Raw genomic sequence first — 17,267 nt, forward strand, 5'->3', positions numbered from 1 at the left:
TGTTTCCCTGTTTTTGCCACCAAAGTGGATAACCTCACATTTATCCACATTAAATTGCATCTGCCATGAATTTGCCCATTCACCTAACCTATCCGTCACCCTGCATCCTCTTAGCATCCTCCTCACAGCTAACACTGCCACCCAGCTTCGTGTCATCCGCAAACTTGGAGCTGCTGCATTTAATTCCCTCATCTAAGTCATTAATATATATTGTAAACAACTGGGGTCCCAGCACTGAGCCTTGCAGTACTCCACTAGTCACTGCCTGCCATTCTGAAAAGGTCCCATTTATTCCCACTCTTTGATTCCTGTCTGCCAACCAATTCTCTATCCACATCAATACCTTATTCCCAATACTGTGTGCTTTAAGTTCGCACGCTAATCTCTTGTGTGGGACCTTGTCAAAAGCCTTTTGAAAATCCAAATATACCACATCCACTGGTTCTCCCCTATCCACTATACTAGTTACATCCTCAAAAAATTCTATGAGATTCGTCAGACATGATTTTCCTTTCACAAATCCATGCTGACTTTGTCCGATGATTTCACCGCTTTCCAAATGTGCTTTTATCACATCTTTGATAACTGACTCTAGCATTTTCCCCACCACTGATGTTAGGTTAACCGGTTTATAATTCCCCGGTTTCCCTCTCCCTCCTTTTTTAAAAAGTGGGGTTACATTAGCCACCCTCCAATCCTCAGGAACTAGTCCAGAATCTAAAGAGTTTTGAAAAATTATCACTAATGCATCCACTATTTCTTGGACTACTTCCTTAAAAACTCTGGGATGCAGACTATCTAGCCCTGGGGATTTATCTGCCTTTAATCCCTTCAATTTACCTATCATCACTTCCCTACTAACATGTATTTCCCTCAGTTCCTCCATCTCACTGGACCCTCTGTCCCCTACTATTTCCGGAAGATTATTTATGTCTTCCTTAGTGAAGACAGAACCAAAGTAGTTATTCAATTGGTCTGCCATGTCCTTGCTCCCCATAATCAATTCACCTGTTTCTGTCTGTAGGGGACCTACATTTGTCTTAACCAATCTTTTTCTTTTCACATATCTATAAAAGCTTTTACAGTCCGTTTTTATGTTCTCTGCCAGTTTTCTCTCATAATCTTTTTTCCCTTTCCTAATTAAGCCCTTTGTCCTCCTCTGCTGGGTCTGAATTTCTTCCAGTCCTCAGGTGATGTCTGATGGTGATGTCTCCACGTTACACTGAAACTCATCCTACTGACTCTAATTTTTCCCTTTTATCTGCCTGTCCTTCCTCACAGTCTCACTACACACTGCATCTACTTGTATACCAACTGCCCCATCCTCAGCCCTATCACTCCAGTTCCCATCCCCCTGCCAAATTAATCTAAACACTCCCCAACAGCACTAGCAAAGATATTGGTTCCCCTCGGATTCAGGTGTAACATGTGCCTTGTGTTTACGTCATGCCCGCCCAGAAGATACCCCAATGATCCAGATAACTGAAACCCTGCCACCTGCACCAATAACTTAGTCAGGCATTCATCTGCCCAATCATCCTATTCTTACACTTGCTGGCACATAGCACAGGGTGCAATCCAGAGATTACTACTCTGGAGGTCCTGCATTTCAGCTTTCTACCTAGTTTCCTATATTGTCTCCTCAGGACATCCTCCCTTTACCTACGTACGTCGTTGGTAACAATATGTAATAATTCTTCCGGCTGCTCACCAACCCCCCTTTAGAATGCTATGGATTGGATCTGAGCTCTCCCTGACTGTAGCACTTGGGAGTCAACATACCATCCAGGTGTCTCTTTAACCTCCAAAGAACCTTCTGTCTGCTCCTCTAACTCTGGAATCCTCCATCATTTCTGCAGTCTTCTTCTCCCTCTTTCCCTTCTGATCCTCAGAATCAGACTCAGTGCCAGAGATCTGACCAGTGTGGCTTTCGCCAGTAGGTCAACCTCCCCCCCACCCGCCAGTCAGTATCCAAAGTAGTTTAATTATTATTGATGGGAATGGCCACAGGGGTGCATTGCATTGGCTGCCCACCCTGTTTCCCTCTCCTGACACTCACCCAGGTAGCTGCCTCCTGTAAACTAGGGGTGACCACCTCTCTGTAGCTTCTATCTATCATTCTCCTGTATCGAGCTCCATTTCCATAACACAGTCTAAGGAGATGTAGCTGAATACACTTCATGCAGATGCAGCTGCCTGGGATACTGGATGTTTCCAGAGTTCCCACATCTCATACAAACAACACAAACTAACTCTGGACACATCCACATCGCATTAGCTATGTACTAATAGTCAAAGACATTGATTTTTATAAAAGCTTACTTAAAACTTAGTTAGAACCTGCACATGTGCTTTTCCAAGCCTGTTGAGCCGAAGCCTGGCCCACTTTAAGAATGACCACTTCACTTACACCTCCCTTCTTTCAATTCCCACCCTGCAGTGACGTCTCACACTCGCTCTCCTCTGACCTCTCTCATTAACAGGGCATCTTCACCCACAGAGCTGTCACTCGCTAGACACTTTTTGTTTTTTGCACAATGCTCTGTAAACTCTAGAGACTGTCCTATGTGAAATTCCCAAGAGATCAGCAACTTCTGAGATATTCAAACCACCCGGTCTGGCACAAACAATCATTCCACAGTCAAAATTACTTCAATCACATTTCTTTCCCATTCTGATGTTTGGTCTGAACAACAACTGAACCTCTTGACCATGTCTGCATGCTTTTATGCATTGAGTTGCTGCCACATGAGTGGCTAATTAGATATTTACTTTAGATAGATAGATAGATAGGTAGTTCATTGGCTGTAGATGATAGTGATTCTGACCTGCGTCTCCATCTGAGACTACTTGCCGCTATAGCTTCCAGTTGTGGTAGTCGAGGAGAAAGGTCCTCCATATCCAGCTGAGGCTAGTACAGGAGACCTGTGGATTGCTATGGTGTTCTCTTGTGCGGATCAGAACCACTATCATCTTTCCCAGCTTTTCCTGATGCACACAAATGGATATATTCTACCGCATCCTATATTTCTTCCTAGCCGAAATGCTAACACATTCTCCTCTGTTCAAATGGTGCTAATGGTTTTCTGTATTTTTAATTCAGACAATTTAGAAGCTTAGTATCTGGTTCTTACACTTCCATATTTAACAAAAATCAAATCCTTTCATGAATTTTCTTTCCTCTGATTTTCAGTGGGGTGCGTTGTTGCATTAAAGCCCCTGCTTGTTTTCAGCGGATTGCTCTTATTTAAAAAGTATAGCAGAAGCTCCCTTCAAAGACCATATTAACAACTCAGATTTAAGCGTTATAGCAACTATGTGGAAATCAGTGACTCGCAGTGTGCCGGAGGGATTCGTTTTGAGATTCTAGTTATTCATTATTCATACAGATAAATGATTGGGATGCAAATGCACAAGGCTAGATCGGAGAGTTTGTGGATGACGTAAAATTAGGAGGTGCTGGTGATAGTGAAGATAGACTACAGGGGGATTTTGATTAGTTAGGGAAATAGGCTGAGGGGTGGCAGGTTAAGTGTGAAATGATGTATTTTGGAAAGTCAAATCACTGCAGGACTTATACTATGAATAGTTGGTCATGGGGGAGTGTAATTGAACAGAGAGAGTTAGGACTACAAGTGCTTGTCCATAGCGAGCAGGAGTTTGAAACTGTTGTGAAAAATGCATTTAGCATGCTGGCCATCATCAGTGAGGGCCTTGAGCATAGGAGTTGGGTCATTTTGTCACAGTTGTACATGTTGTTGGTGTGGCTGCACTTGGAGCACTGTATACAGTTTTGGTCACCCTGTTATAGGACAGATGATGTTAAACTATAAAGTGCAGCACATATTTACAAGGATGTTGCCAGGACCAGACAGTCTGAGTTACACAGGGAGATTTCCCAGGCCTTGGAATGTAGGAGAAAGAGGGTGACCTCACTGGAATGTTGAAAATTGTGAGGGGCTTGGATAAGGTGGAGAGTAACAGTCTTTTCCTCAGGGTAGGGGTGTCCAAAACAGGGAGCATAGATTTAGGGTGAGAGGGGTAAGATTTAAAAGTGACCTGAGGGGAATTTTTTCATGTAGAGGGTGGTGAATATATCTATAAGCTGGCAGAGGAAGTGACTGAGCCAAGTACGAAGGTATTATTGAAGAAACACTTCTATAGGTATATGGAATGGCTGGGCTTAGAAGGATATGGGTCAAATGCAGGAAATCAGGACTAGCAGGATGGGCACTGTGGTTGGCATAGACTCATTGACCAATGACCAATCTGTGCTGTATTGCCCTATGATTCTATAATCAGTGGCTACCTCCTTTAACTAATGAAGTGGCTACTGAGTGTGTGTCCGTGGCCTTTTGCTGATGTAGCCCATTCTCTTCAAGGTTTGACGTGTTGTACATTTAGAGATGCTCTTCTGCATACCACTGTTGCAGTGCATGGTTATTTGAGTCACTGTCATTTTCCTGTCAGCTTGAACCAGTCTGGCCATTCTTCTCTGACCTCTCCCGTTAATAAGGTGTTTTCACCCACAGAACTGCCATTCACCATATGTTTTTTGTTTCTCACTCCATTTTCTTTAAACTCCAGAGATGGTTGTTCATGAAAATCCTAGGAGATCAGTAGTTTCTCAGATACTCAAACCTCCCCAAATGGCATCGATAATCACTCGACTTTCAAAGTCACTTAGATCACAGTTCTTCCCCATTCTGATGTTTGGTCTGAACAACAACTGGACCTCCTGACCACGTCTGCATGCTTTTATTGAGATGCTGCCATGTGACTGCTGATTAGATATTTGCATTAACAAGTGTACCAAAGAGAGTGACCACTGAGTGTTTGACTCTAAAACCCAAAGGAGACAGTGTCAAGATAAAGGCAGGGTTATTGTGCTTTACATTGATGAAAAAATAGAAGTTTTTTTTTCCAGGCTACAAGAAAAGTTTATGGTCTAAGATCCCATAGTATCATGTCACTCTGATCCAGATGGAATGTTGATATCTAAGGAGATCAAAGCCAAAGAGGAAGATACATTTGCTGACATTTCCTGAACAAGTTAGTATCAGTCAGTCATAGTCATATTTTATTGATCCCAGGGGGAAATTGGTTTTCGTTACAGTTGCACCATAAATAATAAATAGTAATAGAACCATAAATAGTTAAATAGTAATATGTAAATTATGCCAGTAAATTATGAAATAAGTCCAGGACCAGCCTATCGGCACAGGGTGTCTAACCCTCCAAGGGAGGAGTTGTAAAGTTTGATGGCCACAGGCAGGAATGACTTCCTATGATGCACTGTGCTGCATCTTGGAGGAATGAGTCTCTGGCTGAATGTACTCCTGTGCCCACCCAGTACATTATGTAGTGGATGGAAGATATTGATCAAGGTGGCATGCAACTTAGACAGCATCTTCTTTTCAGGCACCACCGTGAGAAAGTCCAGTTCCATCCCTACAACTTCACTGGCCTTACAAATGAGTTTGTTGATTCTGCCACCCTCAGCCTGCTGCCCCAGCACACAACAGCAAACATGATAGCACTGGCCACCACAGACTCGTAGAACATCCTCAGCATCGTACGGCAGATGTTAAAGGACCTCAGTCTCCTCAGGAAATAGAGACGGCTCTGACGTCAATAGATGTGACCAGCAAATTTACCCCTCGACCTACACCCACAAAAGATGCAAAGGTCTCCATCTACCCAGTAGTCATTCTTGCCTGTACTGGAATTGACATCACATATGGAATGGATTGTTGGCTCTTTAATTTCTGTCACCATTAAGAAATGGAGAATCTAGGGTATGGGGCACAGCCTCACTGAGATAAGAAGCACTTCTACTAGTGAAGGATGTTCGATGTTCAGATCACAGAATCAGAATCAGGTTTAATATCACTGGGCATATGCTGTGAAATTTGTTAACTTAATGGTAGCAGTACAATGCAATACATGATAAATATAGGAAAAAATAAATTACAAGAAGTATATATATATATACATTAAATAGTTAAACTAAAAGTAGTGCAAAAACAGAATAAACGTGAGGGAGTGCTCACGGTTTCAATGTCCATTTAGAAAACAGATGGCTTAGGGGAAGAAGCTGTTCCTGAATCTCCTTACTGCACACAGCAATTGATCAGAGCAGTTGTTGATTGTAGGCAGGTGAACAGTGACAAATGATCCATCACAATCATAGAATGATCACTGATGAATTTTGCTGTTTATCCTCTTCTTTTTCTTTATTTTAATAACGTTCATGGGATAGAATTCTAGAAAAATATTGCACAGAAACAGGCCCTTGGGCCCAGCTAGACTGTGCGTAAGCATTTAAACTGCCTACACCTATCGACCTGCTCTGGGACCATAGTTCTCCATACCCCTACCATCCATGGACCTATCCAAACTTCTTTAACGTGAAGTTGACCTCGCATGCGCCCACTTGCACAGGGCAGCACATTTCACACCCTGAGTGAAGAAGTTTCCCCTCATGTTCCACTTAAACTTTTCATCTTTCACCCTTAACCCATGACCTCCAGTTGTAGTCCCTGCTGGCATTTACCCTCTCTATACCCCTCATAATTTTGTACACCTATATCAAATCTCACCTCAATCTCAGTCTTCTACGTTGCAGGGAATAAAATCCTAACCTATTCAATCTTTCCTTATAACTCAGGTCCTCCAGTCCCAGTAACAACCTTGTAAATTTTCTCTGTACTCTTCCTATTTTATTTAAATCTTTCCTGTAGGTAGGTGATCAATACTCCAAATCAGGCCTCACCAATGTCTTATACAACTTCAATGTAACATCCCATCTCCTGTAGTCAATACTTTAATTTATGAAGGCCAATATGCCAAACGCTTTCTTTAGGAACCTAGCTACCTGTGATGCCACTTATAATGAATTATGGGCCTGTATTCCCAGATTCCTTTATTCTACCGCACTCCTCAGTGCCCTACCGTTCACTGTGTAAGACCTACTCTGGTTGGTGCAACACCTTGCACTTCTCTGCATTAAATTCCATCTGCCATTTTTTCAGCCAGTCTAGATCCCGCCGCAAGCTCTGATAGACTTCCTTGCTGTCTACTACACTGCAATCTTGGTATCATTCACAAATTTGTTGATCCATTTAACCACCTCATCATCATTGATATAGATAACAAACAACAATGGACCAGCAATAATCGTTGTAGCACTCCACTAGTCACAGGCCTCCAGTCAGAGAGGCAAACATCCACTACCACTCTCTGGCTTCTCCCACAAAGCCAATGTCTAATCCAATTTACCACCTCATCTTGAATGTCGAGCGGTTGAACCTTCCTGACCAAACTTCCATGCAGGATCTCGTCAAATGCCTCTAGACTCGCACAACAGACTCCTCTGGAGTTTACAAAGAATGGTGCCAAAAAAAACATCCAGTGAGTGGATTTAACAAGGTGCTTTCGCTCACAAAACAGCCACTCGCTGGATGTTTTTTTGTTTTTGGCACCATGCTTTGTAAACTCCAGGATCTGTTGTGCGTAAAAATTCCAGGAGATCAGCAGTTTCTGAGATACTCAAATTACCCTGGGTGGCACTTAATTAATTAGCTTGTTTATTTTGGCTTTTCTCTTAGAGAGGGGCCAGACGCGTTCCAGTGTGCTCGGCTAGCACTGCACCCCTGCCTTAGAATACAGTCCAATAACTTTTCCACGATTGATGTCAGGCTCACCTGCTAAAATTTCCTGGTTTATTTTTAGAGTTTTTCTTAAACAGCAGAACAACATTGGCTATTCTCCATTCCTCTGGCACCTGACCTGTCGCTACGGATGATTTAAATATCTCTGCTGGGGCCCCAATTATTTCTGCACGTGTCCCACAGGGTCCTAGGGAACACTCTGTCAGGCCCTGGGGATTTATCCACCCTAATTTTCCTCAAGACAGCAAACACCTCCTTCTCTGTAACCTGCATAGGGTTCATGTTGTTGATGCCATTTTGCCTCTCTTCTATAAACTCTTTACTTTACTTTATACTTTATTGTCGCCAAACAATTGATACTAGAACGTACAATCATCACAGTGATATTTGATTCTGCTCTTCCTGCTCCCTGGATTACAAATCCATAGTAAATATTAAAAATGTAAATTATAAATCATAAATAGAAAATAGGAAAATGGAAAGTAAGGTAGTGCAAAAAAACCAAGAGGCAGGTCTGGATGTTTGGAGGGTACGGCCCAAATCCTGGTCAAGATCCGTTCCGTAGTCTTATCACAGTTGGAAAGAAGCTGTTCCCAAATCTGGCCATATGAGTCTTCAAGCTCCTGAGCCTTCTTCCGGAGGGAAGAGGGATGAAAAGTGTGTTGGCTGGGTGGGTCGTGTCCTTGATTATCCTGGCAGCACTGCTCCGACAGCGTGCGGTGTAAAATGAGTCCAAGGACAGATGATTGGTTTGTGTGATGTGCTGCGCCGTGTTCACGATCTTCTGCAGCTTCTTCCGGTCTTGGACAGGACAACTTCCATACCAGGTTGTGGGGCAGAACGGGCTGGCAATCCAATCTGTGTCCTCTGAGAGGAGGACCCCACAAAAGCTACAAAGAATCTAAGGAAAAGATACCCCCAGGGGTGCCCAAGAGGGGGAGGAGAGGATGAGCACCCCAGTCGGATGGACACAATGACATCAGACCCAGGCAATGAACAAACGACGATGAGGAAGCAGTGTGCATGTGGGAAAACCTGCAAAAACGATCGCGGCTTGAAGATCCACCAAGCAAGGATGAAGTGTTTGGCGGGAGCAGGAGCAGCACAAAGCGCAGGTGTCCAACCTGGTGAGACGAAGGAGGGGCCAGGCTCGGAGTCACCCCATAGTGCCCGGAACCTCCAAGTGTTGCAAACTAATCCCTCGAACATGAAGTCTAACAGGAGGCGGATCAAGTGGCCTGCAGCTAACATGACTTCACCGTGGAAGCAGTTTGATGAAGATGTCAACCAAATTCTGGAGGCAACGGCAAAGGGAGGGGTTGATAGGAAGCTGCAAGCCATGACAACAATTATTGTCAGTATCGCAGCTGAACGGTTCGGAGAAGAGGAGAAGGAAGGCTCCAAAACACCTTACTCGAAGAACCAAAGAGCATTGAGGATCCACAACATCAGGCAGGAGATGAAAGCGCTGAAGTCCCAATACAAGGAGGCAGGAGAAGAGGAGCGATTGGCTTGGCCCAGCTGATGTACATACTACGAAAGAAGATCAGGGTCCTCCGCCGGGCAGAGTGGCATCGGAGGCGGCGTCGTGAAAGGGCTCGAAAACGTGCTGCCTTTATCGCCAACCCCTTCAAGTTCACCAAGGAGTTGCTGGGGGAGAAGCGCAGTGGGAAACTGGCCTGTTCGCAGGAAGACATAGACCAACATCTGAAGAAGATATACATTGATCCTGAAAGAGAGCAGGAGTTGGGAGAGTGCGACATCCTAATAGACCCACCTGAACCGGATGTGCAGTTCGACATGTCAGAGCTGCAACTAAAGGAAGTCAGAGAGGTCGTCCGCAAAGCAAGGGCAAGCTCGGCTCCAGGACCAAGCAGCACCTCGTACAAAGTGTACAAGAACTGCCCCAACCTCCTGCTGCGTCTGTGGAAGATCCTGAGAATCTTCTGGAGAAGGGGGAAGATCCCAGAACAGTGGAGAGTGGCTGAAGGGGTGTGGATCCCGAAGGAGGAAAATGCCACCCAGATAGACCAGTTCATCATCTCCCTGCTGTGTGTCGAGGTGAAGATTTTCTTCAGTGCCGTTTCTAACCGGCTGTGCACCTTACTTGGCAAAGAACACCTATATTGATACATCAGTCCAGGATGGTGGCATTTCAGGGATGCCGGGCTGTCTGGAGCATACCAGTGTGGTGACACAGCTCATCAGGGAGGCCAGAGAGAACAAGGGCAACCTGTCAGTGTTGTGGCTCGACCTGGCAAATGCATATGGCTCCATTCCGCACAAGCTGGTGCAGCTCACTCTGACCAAACATCATGTCCCCAGCAGAATCAGAGACCTTAACACTAATTATTACAGCAACTTCAGGATGAGGGTCTCTTCAGGAGCAAATACATCAACCTGGCACAAGGTGGAGATCGGCATCATCACAGGGTGCACTATCTCAGTGACACTGTTCTCCCTAGCCATGAACATGCTCACTAAGTCTGCTGAACCAGAGTGCAGAGGGCCCAGAATGAATTCCGCTCAATGGCAACCGCCTATCAGGGCATTCATGGATGACCTCTCAGTCACCACAGAATCAGTCCCAGGCTGCCATTGGGTTCTGCAAAGGCTCAGAAAGCTGGTGGAGTGGGCCCGGATGCGTTTCAAACCTGCCAAATCAAGATCGATGGTGCTGAGGAAAGGGAAGGTGGAGACAAGTTCCAGTTCAGCATCACAGGCAGAGCCATCCCAACCATCACAGAAAAGCCAGTCAAGAGCTTAGGCAAAGTTTTTAACAGCTCTTTAAAGGACACAACATCCATTCAGGCAACCTGCACTGAGGTGGATGGCTGGCTGAAATCTGTGGACAAGTCTGGCCTGCCTGGGAAGTTTAAAGCCTGGGTGTATCAGCATGGCATTCTTCCCAGAATCCTGTGGCCCCTCTTCGTCTATGCAGTTCCGATCTTGACAGTCGGAACCTTAGAGAGGAGGGTTAGCAACCACCTCAGGAGATGGCTGGGGCTGCCAAAGAGCCTGAGTAGCATCGCACTCTATGGACACCACAACAAACTGCAACTGCCCTTCAAATCCTTGGAGGAAGAATTCAAGGTAACAAGAGCCAGGTAAGTGCTACAATATAGGGACTCAAGTGACCCGAAGGTGGCTAGAGCAGGGATCCAAGTAAGTACTGGCAGGAAGTGGAGGGCAGAGGAAGCTGTTCAGGAGGCAGAGGCGAGACTGTGTCACAGGAGGCTGGTGGGAGTGGTCACACGAGGCCGAGCTGGGCTAGGATCCTTTCCAACTCCCCAAATGGACACCAGAGGGAAGGAAAGGTGTCGTGTAGTTCAGGAGGAGGTGAGGGCAGTAGTGGAGGAGATGAGAGCCTGCAAGGCGGTGGGAATAAAGCAACAGGGAGCTTGGACAAGATGGGAGAATGCGATTGAGAGGAAGGTGACCTGGGCTGAGCTTTGGAAAGCCGAACCACACCGCATCCAATTTCTCATCCAGGCAGTGTACGATGTGCTTCCAAGCCCATCAAACCTGCACACATGGGGCAAGGCAGAGTCATCTGCGTGCCCACTGTGCTCCAAGCGAGGAACCCTGGAACACATCCTCAGCACTTGGTGAGGAACGGTACAGGTGGAGGCATGATCAGGTTCTGAAGACCATCGCTGAAGCTGTCAGCGCAGGAGTTGAGTGGGCGAAGCGGTCCCGACCCTCCAAGCAGACCATTGCCTTTGTCAGAGCTGGGGAGCAGCCAATACTTGCCAAAAGAAAATCTGCAGGCATTCTGACCTCTGCAAGGGACTGGCAGCTGTTGGTGGACCTTGAAGGGCAGCTGAAGTTCCCCAACCATATCATAGCCACCACCCTGCGACCAGACATTGTCCTAGTGTCTGAGTCTACTAAGCAAGTGGTGCTGCTGGAGCTGACAGTCCCATGGGAAGATAGCTTGGAAGAAGCCTTTGAAAGGAAGCTCTCCAAGTACGCAGGACTGGTCAGCAACTGTTAGCAGGCTGGATGGAGAGCGAGGTGTCTCCCAGTGGAGGTTGGTTGTAGGGGATTCGTAGCCCATTCTTTAGTTAGAGCCTTCAGCATTTTGGGCATCGAGGGAAAGAGGAAGAGGACTGTCATCTGCAGTACCGCCGATGCGGCAGAGAGGGCCTCAAGATGGCTGTGGCTCAAAAGAGGGGAGACATGGAGTCATGAGTAGCTAGCCATCTGGACACAAGCTGGGGTCTGATCAGCCCCGGCTGGGTCACCTGGAGGAGGTTGTATGATGTTGAAAGACCCGAAACACCTGATGATTCCAGGAACATCACTGAAGATGTGTCCAGAAGCATCAATAGATGTATGTACACAGTGATGCACCCTAGAAGAATGCTTTCTAAGGTGCATCTATAAAAATTAGTGAGGATTTTAGGGGACCCGCCAAATTTCTTTAGTTTTCTCAGGAAGTAAAGGTGCTGGTGGGTCTTCTTGGCAGTGGACTCTGCTTGGTTGGACCAAGTCAGGTCATTTGTGATATTGACCCCGAGGAACTTAAAGCTTTTGACCTGTTCCACTTGCGCACCACCGATGTAAATTGGGTCAGGCGGTCCACTACTCCTTCTGAAGTCAACAACCAATTCCTTCGTCTTGCTGACATTGAGGGATAGGTTATTGTCTTCGCACCATGCCACCAGGTTCTTAATTTCCTCTCTGTACTCAAACTCATCATTACTCAAGATATGGCCTACAATTGTTGTGTCATCAGCAAGTTTGTTGGAAACTTAGCTACACAATCATGGGTGTACAGTGAGTACAGCAGTGGGCTGAGTACACAGCCTTGTGGGGCACTGGTGCTCAGAGTGATTGTAGAGGAGAGCTTGTTCCCTATTTTTACAGCCTGGTTCCTGTCTGTGAGGAAGTTGAAGATCTGTTTCCATCTCTTGAGTAAATACAGATGTAAAAAATTAATTCAAGATCTGCTCCATCTCTTTTGGCTCTATGCATGCATTACCATTCTGATTTTCTAGAGGACCAATTTGGTCCCTTCCAATCCTTTTGCTCTTAACATATTTGAAGAATCTTTTAGGATTCTCCTCCACCTTGTCTGCTAGGGCAAACAACCCTTCTTTTAGCCCTCCTGATTTCTTCCTTAAGTGTTATCTTGCATTCCTTATATTCCATAAGTATCTCATTTCTCCCTACCTGCCTGTACCCGCTATGCACTTCCTTTTATTTTTACTTAACCAGGGCCTCAATATCTCTTGTAAACTAACGTTCCCTAAACCTGTTGTATTTACCTTTTATGCTGACAGGCACATAGAAGCTTTATACCTTAAAAATTTTGCTTTTGAAGGTCTCCCACTTACCAAGTACACCTTTGCTGGAAAACAGCCTGTCCCAATCCATATTGCCAGATCCTTTCTGATACCATCAAAATTTGCATTGCTCCAATTTAGAATCTCAACCTGCAGACCAGACCAATCTTTTTCCATATTTACTTTGAATCTAATAGAATCATTATCACTAGATGCAAGGTGTTCCCCTACACAAACCTGTCCTGTCTTATTCCCTAATAGAACAGGAACAAGCTTTCACCTCACGTTTGTGCAGAACATTGACAAATTAAACTAAATCTCTCTTCTGCCCCAGATGATCTTTATCCTGCCATTCTCTGTACATTCATGTGCCTATCTAAAAGACTTTTAAACTCCACTATCATAACTGCTTGCATCGCTACCTCTCACAGCCTGTTCCAGTCTCCTACCATTCTGTGTATATTCCCTTCTCAACTATCAGATCACAGATATTATCATCCAAGTCATGTGCATACAACAGTAGGGAAACCAGGACATTTCCCTGCTGTGTACCACTGATTTCCAGCCAGAGAAACAACCATCTAGTGCTACCTGTTGCCTCCTATCACTGAGTCAATTTTCAATCCAGTTTGCCAAAACACCTTTGTAACTATTCAGCTTATCATAAGGAAACTTGTCAAATGCCTTGCATATTTTCTCAGCTTTTCTCTTGGGAGTGAAGGAGGACGAGAGATGACTTGAAAGATGTTGATAAGGGGAATAGATAGTTCAATCACAAAGAAAAGGAAATCTGCAGATGATGGAAATCCAAGCAACATGGGGAATGGTGAAGGAGAGGTGGGGAGGGGGCATTATCAGAGTTTGTAAAATCAATGTTCATACCATAACCTCCTCCTCCCTTTACCATTCTCCATTTGCTCTCTCACCTTATTACTATCATCTCCCACTGGAGCTCCTCCCTCTTCCCTTTCTTCCATGGCCTCCTGTCCTCTCCTATCAGATTCCCCCTTCTCCAGCCCTTTATCTCTTTCACCAGTCAACGTCCCAGCTCTTTACTTCACCTCTGCACCCTCCCTTCCTGGTTTCACCCATTAACTACCACCTTGTATTTCTTCCTCTCATTCCCCCCCCCCCCCATCTTCTTACACTAACTTCTCATCTTTTTTCTCCAGTCCTGATGAAGGGCCTCGGCCTGAAACATCGACTGTTTACTCTTTTCCACAGATGCTGCCTGGTCTGCTGAGCTCCTCCAGTATTTTGTGTGGGAGGCATAGACAGCTAGAGACTTCTCTCCAGGGCAAAAATGGCTAATACAAGGAGGCATAATTTTAAAGTGATTGGAGAAAAGTATAGGGGAATGGTGGGTGTGTGAAACACCCTGTTAGGGTGGTGGTAGAGACAGATACATTAGGGGCATTTAAGAGACTCTTAGATAGATACATGGGTGATAGAAAAATGGAGGGCCATGTTGGAGGGAAGGGTTAGAGAGTTCTTAAAGTTGAAAGGTCAACACAACATCTGTTATTACAGCATGGCCTGTAATTTTCTGTATTCTGTATAAGACATCACCTGTCAATCTACAGCCGCATTCTTTTCCTGGCTGAGCTGCTGAATGTGATTAGATTAGATTATGAGGACACACAGTCCTCTTTTATTGTCATTTAGTAATGCATGCATTAAGAAATGATACAATTTGTTCCTCCAGAATGATATCACAGAAATACAAGACAAACCAAGACTAAAAAAACTGACAAAAACCACATAATTATAACATATAGTTACAACAGTGCAAGCAATACCGTAATTTGATAGAAGAACAGACCATGGGCACGGTAAAAAGTCTCGAAGTCTCTCAAAAGTCCCATCATCTCACGCAGACAGTTGAAGGAAGAAAACTCTTCCTACCATGAGCTTCCAGCGCTGCAACTTGCCGATGCAGCACCCTGGAAGCACCCGACCACAGTCCGACTCAGAGTCCGTCCAAAAACTCCGAGCCTCCGACCAGCTCTCCGACACCAAGCACCATCTCTGCCGAGTGCTTCGACCACGGCCCTGGCAACAGGCAATAGGCAAGACAGATTATTTGGGGCCTTCCCCTCTGGAGATTCTTGATTGCACAGTAGCAGCGGCAGCGAAGCGGGCATTTCAGAAGTTTCTTCAGATGTTCCTCTGTGCTTCTCACGTCTGTCTCCATCAAATCAGGATTGTTCACGGCATCCTAGTTCACAAATACGATATCAATTCGGAGCAGCTGTATGCGCGGCATCATGCCGCCATCTTCTCCTTCCCTCCAAGGCCCTGATAAGCATGTTACAATACATTCGGACAGGTACATGGATCGGAAAGGTTTGGAGGGATAAGGACCAATGATGAAGAGTCCCCATGAGGGGTCTCAGCCCAAAATGTCAATCATTCACTTCCTTCCTTAGATGCTGCCTGACCTGCGGAGTTCCTCCAGGATTTTGTGTGTATTGATCAAGATTTCCAGCATCTGCAGAATTTCCTGTGCAGACAAGTGAGACTAAATCTTAGTATGGATGACTTGGGCTGAAGGGCCTGCTTCTGGGCTCTACAACTCATCATTTCTATGAGAATGTGACCTCACCTTAATCTCAGGGTCTTCTCTAATGGTTGCTTAGAGGTTTTGCAGATTAAATTCTTTGTCATCTATAGATGTCATATTATAATATACTGTGTGGATACTCTCTTTGTAACCTCTTATGAGAAAATGACCTTTGTCCTGATACTATACAACAAAGAATACGCTTACCTGTTGTCTCGTGTTTCGTTGTTCAAAAAGTATGTACAAAATTTAGATTTCTTAACCAGCACTTGGCTTGATTGGCTGCATACAGATTGGCCATTATCATGAAAATTATGAAAATGAACAGAGGGAAAAAAAAATCAAGCACTAAAAAAGTTATTTTATACACCAAGATTTAGAGATTGTTGGTTTTATTTTATGGGACATTATGCTCATTTTTGAAACTAGCTGACCAGAAGCTAATTGAAACACAGAAGCAAATTATTTTACTCAACTATTATTTTCCTTGTTTAAGATGGTATCTGTTTAAACTGTGTCTGGCAGATGCTAGCGGAAATTGGCCTTAAATAATTTCTTCACCAATTTCCGTTTGAGTATTGCTGCAAAAGCTATACATGAGAGGTGCGATTCACACCACATTTAATGCTATGCTCTCAGGTTGTATAAAACATGCTAATCTCTGTAATGTCCTTGTGGGGGAACAAAACATGCCTCAACTAACCAATCATTATTTTTAAGTGTAAATATGCATTTATGAGTAAGAATACATTAAAAAGTGCTGTTTTTATTTGCAGTGCATTTCATGAGTAGGTTTAGCATTGTTGATTTTTAATTTCAAGTTATTGCCACGAGCTGTCTTGAGATCAATGCTGATGACTTCAAATCATTGGCCTTAACAATGAGACCAAATACAAATACAAAGAGGAACTCACTGAATAGTAGTTTGTATTGAACATATCTGGAGTTGTTTAAGCAATCAAAGAGAGACTGGAGCTGGATAAACAATGTGATAAATATCCAAATTAACCTAATCACCACAATTACTAGAATGGTAATTGCAAGTACACATTGGATTCTGTTCGGCAGTTTCAAGTTCCTAGGTGTCAAGATCTCTGAGGATCTAACATATCGATGTAGTTATAAAGAAAGCAAGACAGTGGCTATACTTCATTAGGAGTTTTGAAGAGATTTGTCATGTCAACAAATACACTCGAAAACTTCTATAGTTGTACTGTGGAGAGCATTCTGACAGGCTGCATCACTGTCTGGTATGGAGGGGCTACTGCACAGGACCGAAAGAAGCTGCAGAAGGTTGTAAATCTAGTCAGCTCCATCTTGGGTACTAGCCTACAAAGTACCCAGGACATCTTCAGGAAGCGGTGTCTCAGAAAGGCAGCATCTATTATTAAGGACGTCCAGCACCCACAAGCGTGCCCTTTTCTCACTGTTACCATCAGGTAGGAGATACAGAAGCCTGAAGGCACACACTCAGCGATTCAGGAACATTTTCTTCCCCTCTGCCTTCTGATTCCTAAAGGACATTGAACCCTTGGACACTACCTCACTCTATTTTAAAAAAATATACAGTATTTCTGATTTTTGCACTTTTAAAAATCTATTCAATATACATATACTGTAATTGACTAACTTACTTATTATTTTTTTCTTCTCTTCTATATTATGTATTGCATTGAAGTGCTGCTGCTAAGTTAACAAATTTCACGTCACATGCCGGTGATAATAAACCTGATTCTGATT

The 17,267-nt window shown here is 44.4% G+C and overlaps 1 protein-coding gene across 2 annotated transcripts in view; it reads right to left on the reverse strand.

Moving 5' to 3' along the window:
• Positions 1 to 17,267, reverse strand: part of LOC140195003 (interleukin-6 receptor subunit beta-like) — a 135,462-nt gene that overhangs the window by 11,040 nt on the left and 107,155 nt on the right. Inside the window, exon 16 of one of the 2 annotated variants that reach the window (XM_072252546.1) lies at positions 15,375 to 15,467. The exons of the other annotated variant lie outside the window; for it this stretch is intronic. Coding sequence (XP_072108647.1) covers positions 15,390 to 15,467 — 78 coding nt within the window. The 3' untranslated portion in view covers positions 15,375 to 15,389. Of the gene's footprint in view, positions 1 to 15,374; positions 15,468 to 17,267 lie in introns of those variants that run through there. 2 annotated transcript variants of the gene reach the window in all.

Source organism: Mobula birostris, chromosome 3 (assembly GCF_030028105.1).
Source record: "Mobula birostris isolate sMobBir1 chromosome 3, sMobBir1.hap1, whole genome shotgun sequence".
Classification (NCBI taxonomy): Eukaryota; Metazoa; Chordata; class Chondrichthyes; order Myliobatiformes; family Myliobatidae; genus Mobula; species Mobula birostris.